At 39.4% G+C, this 16,014-nt stretch overlaps 2 protein-coding genes across 5 annotated transcripts; one reads left to right on the forward strand and one right to left on the reverse strand.

Annotated features, from left to right (window-relative positions):
* The first annotated feature begins 128 nt into the window (after nt 1–128).
* LOC126379281 (glia maturation factor beta) lies at nt 129–7,178 on the forward strand. The gene is made up of 4 exons (XM_050027989.1): nt 129–339; nt 1,750–1,859; nt 2,325–2,412; nt 2,732–7,178. The coding sequence occupies exons 1-4, from the start codon at nt 232–234 to the stop codon at nt 2,849–2,851; spliced, it is 426 nt and encodes a 141-aa protein (XP_049883946.1). The 5' UTR covers nt 129–231; the 3' UTR covers nt 2,852–7,178.
* Nucleotides 6,762–14,763, reverse strand: LOC126379259 (uncharacterized). 4 transcript variants are annotated; one of them, XM_050027963.1, is made up of 7 exons: nt 14,612–14,729; nt 14,058–14,164; nt 13,150–13,243; nt 12,493–12,590; nt 11,885–12,060; nt 11,129–11,292; nt 6,762–9,380 (listed from the first exon to the last, which is right to left on the reverse strand). In XM_050027963.1, the coding sequence occupies exons 3-7, from the start codon at nt 13,236–13,238 to the stop codon at nt 9,179–9,181; spliced, it is 729 nt and encodes a 242-aa protein (XP_049883920.1). In that variant the 5' UTR covers nt 13,239–13,243; nt 14,058–14,164; nt 14,612–14,729; the 3' UTR covers nt 6,762–9,178. The 4 variants fall into 4 exon arrangements, with proteins under 4 accessions (XP_049883920.1, XP_049883919.1, XP_049883921.1 ...); XM_050027962.1 differs by lacking the exon at nt 14,058–14,164 and having other exon boundaries at nt 14,612–14,763; XM_050027964.1 differs by lacking the exons at nt 14,058–14,164; nt 14,612–14,729 and adding an exon at nt 14,540–14,560.
* Between the last annotated feature and the right edge of the window lie 1,251 nt (nt 14,764–16,014).

Raw genomic sequence — 16,014 nt, forward strand, 5'->3', positions numbered from 1 at the left:
GTTTACAAGAAGAAAGAAAAACCCGAAAAACCAATATGCGAAATCGTACATAGCGCTGTTTCTTTTTATCTTCATGAAAAAAGCAAAACGCAACACTTATCCTAAAATTCCTAAACCTTAGCTAAACCTACAAAAAAATATGAACTGTCAAACTTGAAACTACCTTTGTTGACGTGAACGCTTCGCTCGCTTAGTTATTTACTTTCCTCAATTTTACAATAAATAAATAAAATGTCGGGCCATAACGTAAATGTTTGTGATATCGGCGACGATGTAAAGGAGGTTTTGAAAAAGTTTCGCTTCCAGAAACACAGTTCCAACAGTGCTTTAATATTGAAGGTATTCTCGTGTTTATTTTGATGTTTTCTCTATTAATTTGCTGATTATTTCCTATTAAATAACAAATCTGGGCTCTTAAAGAGCTACTTGAGCTATTTATTTAAGATTTTAGCGTAAATTATTGGTAAAAATCGATAAAATCAATCACTGCATATCAGCTTCACAGTTCAGTGATCAGGGAGACATTCTGTGACTCACACAATAAATTATCACAGTGTAGTAATGTACAGTGTTTCGTTTAGTCATCGCTGAATATATCCGTACTATTCACTAGAGATGGCGATCTGAGATCGATTAATCGAAAAATCGATTTTTCGAGCCAAGAAAATCGATTTTTTAAATCGATATGTAGTACTGGATCGATTCATTGGATCGATACATCACCCTTAAAAATCGACATTCGATTTTTTTTGTTTTTGTATTAACCATACAATTAGTTGTAGGTGCCCGTATTACAAGAGTGCTGCCGGTTAATTACTCAAAAACTTACGAGATGGCTGTGTGTTTAGTTTCCTTCGCCTCACTTCTCTTCAATAGAAAAAAGTTACGTTTATAATGACTGAGTGACTTTTTTTATCTGTTCTGTGATTGCGTCATCACATCATTCGATTAATTTGTTTGTTGACAACAAATTGTTGTTTGTTCGTTTTTTGACTAAGTGACTGTTTATATTGTAATAGAAAATTGGAAAAAAGATCGATTTTTTGGAAATCGATATTTTAGATCTCGATTTTTTTGTGGATCGATTCATCAGGTCACGATTCGAATCGATTTAAAAATCGATCTTTTTTGGAATGAATCGCCATCCCTACTATTCACGATTCGATAAATACTTTGTTACTGCACGCTTTGTAGCTAACTTACAGGGTAGGCAGGTGAAATTATCACGTTATCACTTTCTTAACTAAGGTTAGCACATTGCAGGCTGATCACCCGATTGTCCGAAAGTAAGATGATCCATGCTTCAGAAGGCATGTTAAGCCACTACTTACTAAACTAGGTACATATTTGTTACATGAGCCATGTCAGGGGCCTTTGGCGGCTCAATAGTAACCCTGACACCAGGGTTGATGGGGTTGGTCATCCACCTCACAACTCACACAATACACAAGAATTTTAACAAAGCAAATAACTATCAAATACGTCGGACTCTTGGCTTTTGTATAAATCTCTCATGCTAAGGTTGTTTGGAGGAAATTGCTGTTAGGATAATGGCTGCCTTTTCTTATACATACATATACAAACTCACCCTTTTTCCCACCTGGGTAAACTGATTGAAAAAAAAAAAATACAATTTATAGTCAAATTATAGTTTATTTTTTTAATTATTATTGTCATAATATTACTTGCATACACACCTGGGCTTTGTGAGACAAAAAAATATTAAAAAAAATTACACCATACTTGCAGGTGAACCGACAGAAGCAGGCGCTGGAAGTGGACGAGGAGCTGGAGAATGTGGACCTGGAAGAGCTGCAGGATATCCTGCCGTCACACCAGCCACGGTTCATTGTCTACAGGTACGTTAAACTAGAACCTCACACCGGACACTATACAAAACCCCTCCAGACACTACACATTGATACATAGTTTTAAGTTTAGGCGGTTATTATCATAATTAAAACACATAATAAGGGGACACAGTGAGTGCGGTTTGTCGTCGTGAGTTTGGTGCGAGTTCAGATGGTTCCGAACATTCCGATATCAAATACATAAACAAGCGGCAAAGAAAGAGTGTAGACATATATGTCTGCCCATAGAAATTATGGATCTACCTACTACACTACAATTTCATCAGTCATCCCGTGATCATGGCGCTTGCAACAGTGTCGAAATATCGGGAGTCTCATATCCCTGCTTTAAACGCGGTAAGAACCCATTGTTATGTGTTTTAATTAAGATGTTCTACATTGTTTTGTGTGTCATCTTTTTGTAAGAGAAGAGATAAATAGTTCAACAAAATGATTGGTATTTTAATGTTGCAGTTTCAAAATGGACCACGAGGATGGGCGGGCATCGTTCCCGCTGTGTTTCATATTCTACACACCACGCGACGCGCATATGGAGTTACAGGTAATTCATTCTTCCATACATACATACTATAACGTAGAACCCTTGCCCAGGGACACGGGTGAAGACCTCAACGGTTGCAGAAGCGTAAAGGGGAGCCATCGGTACGGCAATGCAGGACGGAAGGGGCAAGTCATAGGGACTGTAACCTGGAACCTGACAGAGGGCAGCAGTAACTGTACTATTCAGAGGCGGAGGACAGGAGTCCTAGAACTCCTTTTCGGCGGATAAGAAAATGACAGATATAACTTAAAATAAAATTAGGAGGAATCGGGGCCAGTATGTATATTATTTGTCTCTTTAAAGTATAATATCTTCCTAGGTAATGTATGCCGGAACACAGAGGGCGCTGGCGGCGACAGTCGGCGCCCCCCGCCTCCTAGAAGTGAGAGAGATAGACGAACTCACCAACGACTGGCTGAAGGAGAAACTCGCGAGATAGACAGAGACGGCTGTATGTTCCTATGTTTCTATTTATTACGAGTCTTTTTGCTAGTATTTATTTGTATATTTTTATAGTTGTTTTAAGTAATAATCAGTGATCGGAATCTTGGGTGCTATTACTATCAATAGTGTGGATGTTACCAGAAATTTCCGGGAATCGGTACTATGACTGAAAATTCTCGGGAATTGATACTTTATGTTTGGCATACCGGCATACGTTTGAGGTAGGATACAAAAGAATTGATACTTTGGTCACAATATTACTAGAATTCTGAATGATATTTTTAATTTATCATGACTTACGTACAGTCGTGTGTAACGTCCTATACCTACTTTAGAACCCTGTCGCACTAACATATTTGACAATTAGTGAGACTTACAGCACACACCGGACAATACACCTAAACTTAAAAAAAAACCTCGTTTTACACAAAACTACACATTGACATTATCGTACACGCGCATCTGTGTGTGTGACGTCTGACACCATACGATTCAAGTCTAAACTATGTTCGAGGGGGTGAGGTAAACCTAGCCCAGACGCTGGTGGGGAGCGGAGAGTTGCCGTTCTATACGTAGTATTATTCCTTATTCTATGCTTATAGTTCAATTTGTCAAAAAGTAATGTGACATGCTTTTTGAAAAATGTTTTGTGATTTAGTCTATGTTTAATTCAAGTTTCATTGTCATTTTTATTTTTTCTTTTTCTATTTTGTTATTTTCTCTTGACCATGACTTTCTGGAGGAGGCCTGGAGTCCTAAAACACAGGGTATCCTAGTTTAGGCTCCAGCCTCTACAAATATTGTATTTTTTATATGTATTTATGTATCCATGTGTCTTTGTAGAGGAAATAAAGATTTTACTTACTTACTTACTATGGTACCAAAGTGTATACATATTAATGCTCACGGTACTTACCAACTATTTCTAACCCTGTTTTTTACTGTACTGTTTACTAACATAGAGTAAGGATATACCAACCCAATTAGTTTTGTTACTTGAATAAATACATAAATTATTATTATTTAAGAGTAAACGTACTTATTAAACAAACGCGACTTCGACACATTTTGGACAATAATGTAGTCTGCTTACCCCAAAGGGAAATAGGCATGAATATTTGTATGTGTGTTAAATAATAATATCAAATGTTTTTCAGGCCTTACCGCAATTACCGGAATCATTTACCGTAATTCCGGAGATATCGTCATATCCATATTAGTTATATTGTTTGGAAAAACACCGAAATTCCGATCATTGGTAGATACAATAATGTCAGTGTTATCAGCAGTGTGATGTTCTTGAGAGAAGGTATATAAATAAAAAATACAGGCTGTTAGTGACATCGTAACGAATACTGAGTGGGGTGGTTCAGACCATGATTCTGAGTTGATATCAAGTGGAAATTTTCCGTCGCAAAATTCATGTTTTTTTTACAAGTTGTATAAGCCATTGTCAAAATTAACGCTTGCCTCTAATAACTTTATTTACCGGATATTTTCAAAGACTGTAAACTCAATAAGTTTCGCGTAGCAGTTACCTAATCTCTGGCTTACAGATAGATGCTTTTACAGCGTAAAAGAATATTTAGATTACAAATAACAGGTTTTAAGTGTATAATTAAAAGCATGTATCAAGTGTGTAGAATATTTGTAAAATTGATATTATTATTTGTTATTGTTTTTAAATAATCTGGGTGTATGCCTGTAAAGGTAGTATTTAGTGATACTCAATGAAAAAAAACAGCTGTTTGTAACCTAAATACCATGCACAGAATAAATTTCATTTCATTTAGTTTTCTTAAATTATTTTCAATTATATCATTTTGCGACAGAAATGTTAGTAAAAAGTAACTGATTTGACTAGTTGGAAACCAGCCTATTCTCCGTTTCTCCGCTCCGCTGCCTCGCTCAGCTTCGATGGACGGGCAGCCTAAAGCTGATTTTAATAATATATTCGCTTAGCATTAAGTCTTATATAGGCCCGATTCCTGCAGACACCGCCTAATTTTATTTTAAGTTATATCCGTCATTTTCATATCCGTCGAAAAGGAAAGGGACGGATGATTCACAGCTCTTAATTTTAGGAAGAATGAGTAAATGAATGAATAACCCGGGCGAATCAAAAAGGTATGCAAACCATTTGACGTGCTGTCTACTTACCTGTGTCGGGTTATTGACTGATGTTAAATTTTTAGACGGTTGGTTTAGATTTGTCCTTAAAATTGACGTGTGTTCCATAAATTTTATGCTTGTCGATTACCCGTCCCTTTCCTTTTCGGCGGATAAGAAAATGACAGATATAACTTAAAATAAAATTAGATGGTATTTACAGGAATTAGCACCATTAATAAAATATTTTTTAAGAACTTAGGCCAAAAGGGTAGTATTATATTATAGAAATTAAGTGCATATAAAACACAGACGAAGGGTAGCTTGTCTGTCGGTCTTTTAAAGGATTTATTTACATTTCACGACTTTACAGCGCAGAAGCGCCAATGCGCCGTGACCAACGGCTTAACGTGCCCTTCGAAGCACGGAATCATCTTACTTTTTCGGACAAGCAGGTGATTCAAGTCTGAAAAGTCCTTACCAAACAAAGGACAGTCTCACAAAGTGATTTCGACAATGTCCCCATCGGGAAACGAACTCGGACCTCCAGAGGCTGTTGTGTGTATTTTGTCGAAAATAAAATTAAACACAGACGACATTTTTCAACTTGCCAGAAAAAGTCACGATTATATTTAAGTATTGAAATCATACGATAAAGAAATATAATTGACGTATAGAACAGTAAGGCTGCGTGTCCATTGACGCGGAGCTGTGCGGAGATGTGAAGGTATCGACCAATCACCGTGAGGAAGAGAGCGACAGAGCGTCTTCGTTTCTCGCTCTCTCGAACGCTGATTGGTCAAATCCGCACATCTCCGCTCTTCCGTGAGTGCGAAGGAGACAGACAATCCGCGACCTCTCTGTTTGCTTAGCGGTTTACGGCCATTTAAGACTAAAGACCCAGAGGGGGTGAGGTAGGCGTCCGTTACGAATTGGTGCGGGCGGAGTTACCGTTCTATACGTAGTATTATTCTGTCTTGCTGCAACGCACCGTGCTATAGCCAGTTACGTGCTGTTCCTGAGAATATTCCCGAAGGAGATACTTTCCAAAAACACGGTAGATGGCGTTGTTAAGCTTTTCGTTTAAACTTCTAATTTCATGAATAACAGACATATTATGCATCTGTTATCTTTGTTTTTAGGTATAAATGATGACCCTTTTTATTACACCAAGGTACAATTACAACTTCCACCCATTATTATTCCGATCAAAATAAAGAGAAGCATTATACCTTATATTCAGCATCATCATTCTATAAATAATGTGATCCAAATATAAAGCAACAATTAGTTACATTTTTCAATAATTATGTATCTACAGTCATGAGCAATATAATGTACCTTTAGGACTCTGTCGCACTAACATATTTGACATTTAGTGAGACTTACAGTTCAATTTGTCATAAAAGTTAATGTGACGTGGTACCAAAGTTATATTAATGCTCGTGACCGTACCCCAGCAATGAGAAAATAGGTAATTATCACGTTAAAAGTGAACGCCATCTATCGTGTGTTTGGGGAACGTCGATTGGAAAGTCCTTCAGTGGAAAGGACATTGGCTGCTTTTTTTTTTAATTGTTCTTTCGTGTGATGACCCTACCTGACTAAAGGTTAGGTGATAAAGTTCTTTTAACATGACTCTTGTGTCTTTTTACTAGTGATGTTCCGAATATCCGTATCCGCGGATATCCGAGATAAAAGAAAAATCCGTATCCGTATCCGTTACTTTTCACGCGGATCTTTTACGGATCTTTTTCAGGTGATTAAGTAGACTTATTAAATAAAAAACTATAAAATTCCATTCAGATTGTTTTTATTTCATAAAATCAAATATTTGGCACCTTTATATTGCAAACATTTAGATAGATAGATATTTATAATGAAAGCAAGATAAAATATCACTTTTATAACAATGAAATAACTAAAACTTTAATTTTTTTTTAAAGAAAATATAGATCCGTATCCGCGGATCTTTACACTAAATATCCGTATTCAGATCCGTATCCGCGGATATACATTTTTAACGATCCGGCACATCACTACTTTTTACTTCTGGGAATGTACCCAGAAACGGCGCACCACTGGCTGCAGCGCAAATATTAGTGATTTTGATAGCATTTATATTTGATAGATATGTATTTAATTTATATACACATTTGTAAAAGACTTAGGTTGTAAGATTTGATAAATAAATTAATATTTACACAACTGTATATATACCACACTTTATTTTTGTTTGACAACCCTACCTAACACGTAAGTTTTTCACTTCCTCTATCGTGTGGGTTGTGAGGTAACCAACCTCATCAACCCTGGTATCAGGGTTATTATTGAGCCGCCAGACGCCCCTGACATGGCTTATGTAACGACTACTTACTTACATCAGGGGCTTAAAATGGCGACGTCAAAGCAATTCACCTAGAAAAGCAATATTGCTATTTGACATTTACCAGCCAATACAGGTTAGGTCACATACCTCTGAAAATGCATTTCTCGGGAATGTGAGTTTCCTCACGATGTTTTCCTTCACCGCTGAGCACGTGATAATAATTTACGACCCAAACATGAAATCGAAAACAAATTCGACATTGGTTTAGGCCTGTGCTGGATTCGAACCTGCGACCTCAAAGTGAGAGGCAAGCGTTCTACCAACTGGGCTATCACGGCTCTCTTGTATTGCTTATTTATTTTTTTAAAGAACTTCTAAGGGCCCTGTGCCGAGGCTTTTTCTTGCAGCTTCTTTTCCCCGGCTATACAGGTTGTGAGAAGCTGCAGTAGTTTTAGGCGGATGAGACGTTCATTATGTAAAATTGACGATTCAAAATGTAACTATATTACCTAATGAATAAAGATATTTTTGAATTAATTGGCAACAACTATTTTTATATAATACCTTCAGGTAGCAAGATTCAAAACTTTCAAACTACAATGTAAAATAATTATAAACAATAATAAAATTCTATTTGTTTAACATTTGAGCAGTTTCAAGGAAGACTCATTTACTTTTTACAAATAACTTTCATCGCCTTCTAATAACCAACCATGGTACTTATAAGAAAACTAGCGGGCTTAGCACCGTAAGCGCGCGACTCTTTCTCGCCTCGACATACGTCACCCGTCACTCTCTCACAGTACTGCACAGAAAGAGACAGACGATCTCTGTCGCGGCGAGAAAGAGTCGCGTGCTGACGGTGCTAAGCCTGCAGATATGCTCAAAAATTGGTATCTCCAACATTCTAAGGACGTAAATTTTATTATTGAAAATTAAGTGAATTTCTGACTCATCATCATCATCATCAGCCCATTAACGTCCCCACTGCTGGGGCACGGGCCTTCCCTATAGATGGATAGGGAGATCGGGCCTTAAACCACCACGCGGGCCCAGTGCGGATTGATGGTTATTAACGACTGCTACTGCAGCGGGGACCAACGGCTTAACGTGCCTTCCGAAGCACGGAGGAGCTCGAGATGAAAACTTTTTTTTTGTGGTCACCCATCCTATGACCGGCCTTTGCGAAAGTTGCTTAACTTCAACAATCGCAGGCCGAGCGCGTTTTACCGCTGCGCCACCGAGCTCCTCCTGTGCCACCGACCTCCTCGAATTTCTGACTAATGTATTTAAGTATGTACTATTACTTGTCACATAATATATAAAAACATTAAAACTGTAAGTAAATAATTTACTAAAAGTTCAAAATGTCCTTGCAAATTAAATTAAAAACATTGGACGTGGGTAATTTATTTTTAACCCCCGACGCAAAAACGACGGGGTGTTATAAGTTTTAACGTGTCTGTGTAAATGTTTATGTGTCTGTCTGTGGCATCGTAGCTCCCAAACGGATGATCCGATTTTAATGCGGTTTTTTTGTTTGACTGGTATATCAGTCGAGAGTGTTCTTAGCTATGTTCGGTGGAAATCGGTTCAGGTCTTCAAGGTCATCAGGTCGTTTGTTAAGTGTGATAGGAATGTTACACGCTCAGTTTGCTTACATTTTTTAATTATGTGGGATAAGTTATTTTTGCTTTTTATAGAGTTTAGCATTTCTAACCTTTTGTCATAATAATTGAGTACTTTTTTTGATCGCGGGTTTTTTTAATTTAATTTTTTTACAAAATGGCCACGCAGCGTCGGATGACGTCAGCTGGGCTAACCTTGAAATGTTAGCTGTCAGTTTTGAGCATACCTGGTCTTATACCATGATCAATGTTATATTCATTCAAAATTCAACTTTATCCCCCTGACTTCAGCACAGTCCGTGGCACAGCCCGTCAGGTCCACTCCATATTGCTTCATGTCCTTGTAGGGTAGGCAGGCCAGCAGCTCAAACCCGCATTTGGCAGCTAATACTTGGGATGTCTTCGCTGTGAAGACTGTTACTACGACATTCAGGCCTAGGGCTTTGCAGAGGGGTTTCCTGAAAGAGATGATTGAAGTTGATCATTGATTTACAACTACCGTAGTAGTAGATACAGCGCTTGATACAAAAATGCGGCAAAAAAGCTACACATTCGTAGCGGTATATAAGTACATTCAATAAACATAAACTGCCTATATTCGTCCCACTGCTGGGCACAGGCCTCCCCTCAATCAACCGGAGGGGGTATGGAGCATACTCCACCACGCTGCTCCAATGCGGGTTGGCGTTGGGCGACATTCAATAAAATCGTGTCAAATTAAGAAAGTATCGTCATCATCATCATCAGCCGTACGACGCCCACTGCTGGGCATAGGCCTCCCCCCACATTCATATTAGCGCGTGGTGCTTCGTAACGCGGTCGAGTTATACTGCGACTCGGATTTAGTGTATTTTGTTAACACTAAAATAATAATTTCGGTAGGTTTTACTGCGAAAATTAAAATCTGTATACTATGATATCATGCAAATGCAATGTCATTACTTATTAGAAATAATAATGTGATGATCGCTTTGAGCTTCTATTTTTGCATGTTTTTACCAAGCACTTCTCCGTGTTGCCAGTTCGGCGCCTAAACGCGCACTGAGGTAAAGTACTGTCAACGTCGCTATATTAACAGTAACTTTGCGTGCCACTTTTTGAGCGCTGATGTTCGATCTACGGTAGTAGTAAATCTATGAAGTTAGTAATGCAGGGGCTTTTTGGCGGGAATGTGAACGACATGGTTGCATTAATAATCTTATACTTAATAACCTTTTATACAATTTACACATTCACACACATAAACAGCCTATACACGTCCCACTGCTGGGCACAGGCCTCCCCTCAATCAACCGGAGGGGGTATGGAGCATACTCCACCACGCTGCTCCACTGCGGGTTGATGGAGGTATTTGGGCTAGTAGCCCGGGACCGACGGCTTAGCGTGCCTTCCGAAGCACGGAATCATCTTACTTTTTCGGACAATCAGATGATTCAAGCCTGCAATGTCCTTACCAAACTAAGGACAGTCTCACAAAGTGATTTCGAAAATGTCCCCATCGGGAATCGAACCCGGATCGTGAGCCCGACGCTCTAGCCACTAGACCACGGAGGCTGTTATAGTTTACAGTTTGTTTGTTTGTTTTATAGTTTACTAGCGACCCGCCCCGGCTTCGCTCGGCTGCAATGCTGAGGAAAAATGATATTTACGACATCACAATAAAAACCTCAAAAATAACAGTATTTCTCCACTATTTAATGGATGTTATTATACATACAAACCTTACTCTTGAATCACTCTATCTATTAAAAAAACGCATCAAAATCCGTTGTGAAGTTTTAAAGATTCAAGCGTACATAGGGACAGAAAAAGCGACTTTGTTTTATACTATGTAGTGATTTATTTATTTTATTTAATCGTTTATTGCAAACTTTACAGCTTATAATAATCTTAATTAAAATTGCGATGTTGATAACCTGAAGATTTGACAGGTCCGGTTTTTTACAGAAGCGACCTGCCTGTCTGACCATCCACCCCACGAAGGGAAAACCAGCCCGATACAGGTTAGGTCACATACCTCCGTAAATGCATTTCTCGAGAATGTGGGTTTCCTCACGATGTTTTCCTTCACCGCTGAGCACGTGATAATCATTTCGCTCTGACTACCCCAATTGGGATATAATAACGTTATGTTAGGTTATATAGGGACGGTAAAAGCGACTTTGTTTTATACTATGTAGTGATGTTCTAGATAATAAGTACAAACCTAGCTTCCATAAGACGGGCGCCAATATTCTGTCCCCGATACTCCGGACGGACGGTCAGCCCGCTGGAAGACAGATAAGCATCGACTCCATAATGTTGGTACACGTCCACCAGGCTCTCTGCCTTCATGAGGACTGCGAACAGCTGCTTGGACACGCCTTTGAACTGGTAAAAACAAACATAGCGTCACAATTTAATCCCCTAAGGAGTCATCACTAAGAGCCACGCTCTTGTCGGTGTAGCATTCTTCATGCTACTTCTCTTGTTTCTGAAGTGCTGAAGTTTCTCTCTTGCTTATAAACTCACACCTCGCCAGCTACGTTTGAAATACGAAGCTTAAACTCTTTGTTCCTCATCAACCCTCAGGGTTGAGCCGCCAAAAACCCCGCCGTAGGGTCCGCAGAATACCAGCGTCGTAGCTCACGCCGCGGCTTATGCTGAGCGAGGTGCTTCTATTCCGGACTCCACCGCAGATGATCGGGCCGTCAATGCGTTGCATTTAGAATACTTTAGTTTTATTATTATAAATATTTTTATGATTTGGTCACATACCTCTGAAAATGCATTTCTCGGGAATGTGGGTTTCCTCACGATGTTGTCCTTCACCGCTGAGCACGTGATAATAATTCATGATCCAAACATGAATTCGAAAACAAATTCGACAATCATTGGTTTAGGCTTGTGCTGGATTGGAACCTGCGACCTCAAAGTGAGAGGCAAGCGTTCTACTGTGGCTTTCCTTGATTTTGTGACTTGCCTTATCCAAATCATGGTCGACGTCTCCCTTGCTCCTGACGACGATGACGTTGAAGCCCACCAGGTCTGCTGGCTGGTCGTCTACCTCCGTGAAGCAGGCGAGACTCACTCCCTGAGCTAAGCACTCCTCCCAGTCTTCTTTTATTGAGGCCAGGGCTTCTGGGTCCGACTGGATGTCTGGAGAAGAAAGGATAAATCAGACCCAAAATCAAAAATATCAATTCATTAAGTATATTTAATTTATCGCCTCCATAGACAGCCTCCGCGGTCTAGTGGTTAGAGCGTTAGGCTCACGATCTGGAGGTCCGGGTCTGGTAAGGACTTTTCAGGCTCGAATCACCTGATTGCTATTAGCCGTAAAACACCTCTACCAACCTGCAGTGGAGCAGCGTGGTGGAGTATGCTCCATACTCACTCCGGTTGATTGAGGGGAGGCCTGTGCCCAGTAGTGGGACGTATATAGGCTGTTTATGTATGTACATTGTTTACACCTAAGTCTCATATGTTTAATTATATTATTGTTTATATTTAAAGTTTCACGGCGCATTGGCGCCTCTGCACTGTAAAGTCGTGAAATGTAAATGTAAATAAATAAATAAATGTACTCACTTAAGACGTGACAGAGCGGTTCGTCTTTGATAAACGCCTCCATCATCAGGTCAAGACACTGCTGTCTGTATTTGACATCCATATCTCTGACTTGATACCTGAAAATAATTAATTATTTAATGTATTAGCTCCTGCCTATATCCCAATTGGGGTAGTCAGAGGTACATCCATCGCAAGATGAACTAAGTACCCACACCTCACCGAGCTTTCTGTTAGACCAACGTGATAGGTTAGCCGTATCGCCGTCTATAATGGTCGAGACAACTGTGTTAGTGAAAACTGCACTTGAGATAAATTAATAACTCATTGCTAAGATTACATAAAGATCACGACTATATTTCCAATGGGGGTAGTCAGAGATACATCGTAAGATGAACTAAGTACCCACACCTCACCGAGCTTTCTGTTAGACCAACGTGATAGGTGAGCCGTATCGCCGTCTATAATGGTCGAGACAACTGTGTTATTTTATTTGTTAACACGTTCACAGTGTAGATATCAACCCCTCACGTGTAATGTTATTTTTCGATAAACACATTGGAATTTATACACATAGACACACTATAAAAATGTGGCCCACATATGACCCATGACCCATGCATGACCCATATGTGGTTCATACAGAGTGCAAGTGTTAAAATATTAAACCAATCGCACTTTTGTCCTGGTGTCCCGTCCCGCTGCTTCCCTTGGAATCTGAGCCATACTTGTCCTAAAGGTACGCTTGCTGGCCTTGTCCAAGGCATTGTTACTGAAACAATGAAAAAAAAACGTAAAAAAGCCTATAAAAAAATTGCGTGCTTCGGAAGTCATGTTTTTTTATCCGTTTCCCCATTGATTTGCCACTACCGTAGAAACCGTCGTTAAGACATTACTGGCTGATCGCCCGATTGTTCGAAAGTAACACGATCCGTGCTTCGGAGGGCACGTTAAGCCGTTGGTCCCGGCTGTTAGCCGTAAAACACCTCTACCAACCCGCATTGGAGCAGCGTGGTGGGGTATGCTCCATACCCCGTCCGGTTGATTGAGGAAAGGTCTGTGCCCAGCAGTGGGACATATACATATAGGCAGTCTATGTTTATGTTATATTTGTACTAATAACAATGACCCCGATTCCTGCAAACACGTAATTTTATTTTATATAATACCTGTCATTTTCTATTCCTCCGAAATGAACGAATTAAATAGGCATCTCGCTGTTATGCACCACTTTTCACGTGTGCTGTCAACTTAATTCTGTCGGGTTATTGGCCAATATGAAAATTTGGGAGAGCTTTTTAAATTTCTGCCTAAAATTGACGTGTGTTCCATAAATTTTATGTCTGTCGATTACCCGTCCCTTTCCTTTTCGGCGGATAAGACAATGACAGACAAGTATAACTTAAAATTAGATAATGTGATAAGAAAACCTTGAGAAAACCAGATACGCTCAATTCTATGACAAGCCGCCATTGCTAGCCCTTGATGACGTAAGTGTTACCACTAAATTGATATCTCCAACATTCCAAGGACATAAATTTTATTATTGAAAACTAAGTGAATTACTCACTAAAGTATTTAATTACCATTACTTGTTACTTGTTTGTTGTGCGGTTGCAGAGGCGGAGATGGGAGCCATCGGTACGGCAATGCAGGACGGAAGGGGCATGTCACAGGGACTGTAACCTGGAACCTGACAGAGGGCAGCAGTAACTGTCAGTACTATTCAGAGGCAGAGGACAGGAGTCCTAGTATGGCTTTGTAATAGACTACTCTGGGCGCCATCCCACTCGCGTCAGACAGAGTACTGCGGGGCGGAAGGCAAGAGGGAAACCACTGCCCTATTTTTCCCTAAAAAAGTAGCATGGAGAGTATTTTACAGAAATGCTGCACCGACAAGAGCGTGGCTCTTAAATTGATGATGATGACTTGTCACACATATAAAACTCATTAAAACGGTAAGTACTTAAATCTTTTACTAGCAAAGTAAATATAAAAACATTGGTCGTGGGTAATTTATTTTTTACGAAATGGCAACACAGTGCGGGATGACGTCAGCTGGGCTAACCTTGAAATACTAGCTGTCACTTAAAATCTTATACCGTGCTGAATAAGTTGTCAGTCTATGTGAATCTCTTACCGCGAATCCAAAGGAACTATTTTGTTTACAATATCACAAACAAACGTCCGAACTACGACTCTATATTTTTATAACTGGTAAATACTGTCCTCTTTACGGTTCCATGAATCAGTAGTTCCCTATCTTCGACAAACTATAATACAGTTAGATTATAAAATAACGCATAGATAACGTATGAGATGTCGCTGTTTTTTAACAGCATTCGTAAGTTTGTCGGACTGTCGGTTTTATGTGTGCATGTGTGTCTGTGTGTGTGAGTGCCTGTTTCCATTGTATGATATCATGACGTCACACAAATTGACTAGTAACCTAGGCCAAAGATGAATTATGAAATTTTGTTTAAATCTAAAACCTGCCCAGGGATAAGGGTGAAGACCTCAACGGTTCCAGAGGCGGAGATGGGAGCCATCGGTTCGGCAATGCAGAACGGAAGGGCCAAGTCACAGGGTCTGTAACCTGGAAACTGACAGAGGGCAGCAGTAACTGTCAGTACTGTTCAGAGGCGGAGGACAGGAGTCCTAGTACGGCTTTGAAATAGACTACTCTGGGCGCCATCCCACTTGCGTCAGACAGGCAGGCAGACAAGGCAAGAGGGAAACTACTGCTCTATTTTCCCCTAAAAAAAATAGCACGGAGAATATTAAACCGACAAGAGCGTGGTTATTACATTAGTGATGTACTTAATCTAAAACTGACGAAAATCTTTATTTTTTCTATTTAACTTTTTATGATTTTAATCAAGTAAAATGTAATAATAAGTCCGACATTTTGTCACGTTTTTCTATGACGTCACAGTGTGCGTTTTCATACAATTTCCATAATGTCCAGTTGGGCCCATAGATGAGTATTCATAAGCGCAAATATACCTATAATATTCCAAGAACGCATTCACGTATTTCCGGCCAAGTAGTTAATGCCATCTGCGGCAAATTACTATTTACTACTAATACTAACTATATTTTTTAATTACTATTATTATATTGGAACGGCGGTACTTAACTAGATTACTCTTTCTGACTTCTAACTGGTTTGTTATTGTTATGTTTCAAATTGTATGTTTAACTGATTGTTTGTAACCTACTTGTACGGTCACGGGTACTAATATGTATACACTTTGCAACCATGTCACATTAACTTTTTTGACAATTTAAACCGTAAGTCTCATTAAATGTCAAATATGATAGTGCGACAGGGTTCTAAAGTAGGTACATGATATTACTAACATATTAAAAACATATCTTTATTTCGGACATTAATCCATATATTGGCCCCGATTCTTGCAGACACCGCCTAATTTTATTTTAAGTTATATCCGTCGAAAAGGAAAGGGACGGATGATTCACAGCTCTTAATTTTAGGAAGAAGAAGTGAATGAATGAATAACCCGAGCGAATCAAAAAGGT

This window comes from Pectinophora gossypiella, chromosome 28 (genome assembly GCF_024362695.1).
Source record: "Pectinophora gossypiella chromosome 28, ilPecGoss1.1, whole genome shotgun sequence".
In the NCBI taxonomy this organism is placed as follows: domain Eukaryota; kingdom Metazoa; phylum Arthropoda; class Insecta; order Lepidoptera; family Gelechiidae; genus Pectinophora; species Pectinophora gossypiella.

Bases quoted from the DNA above. Each gene is read 5' to 3' on its own strand.
- LOC126379281 (XM_050027989.1), top strand. From the start codon at position 232: ATGTCGGGCCATAACGTAAATGTTTGTGATATCGGCGACGATGTAAAG. The intron at 1,860-2,324 runs GTACGTTAAACT...TTAATGTTGCAG, and splicing joins CCACGGTTCATTGTCTACAG to TTTCAAAATGGACCACGAGG. The intron at 2,413-2,731 runs GTAATTCATTCT...ATATCTTCCTAG, and splicing joins ACGCGCATATGGAGTTACAG to GTAATGTATGCCGGAACACA.
- LOC126379259 (XM_050027961.1), bottom strand. The intron at 12,061-12,492 runs GTGAGTACATTT...TTTCTTCTCCAG, and splicing joins ACCGCTCTGTCACGTCTTAA to ACATCCAGTCGGACCCAGAA. The intron at 11,293-11,884 runs GCAAGTCACAAA...TGTTTTTACCAG, and splicing joins TCGACCATGATTTGGATAAG to TTCAAAGGCGTGTCCAAGCA.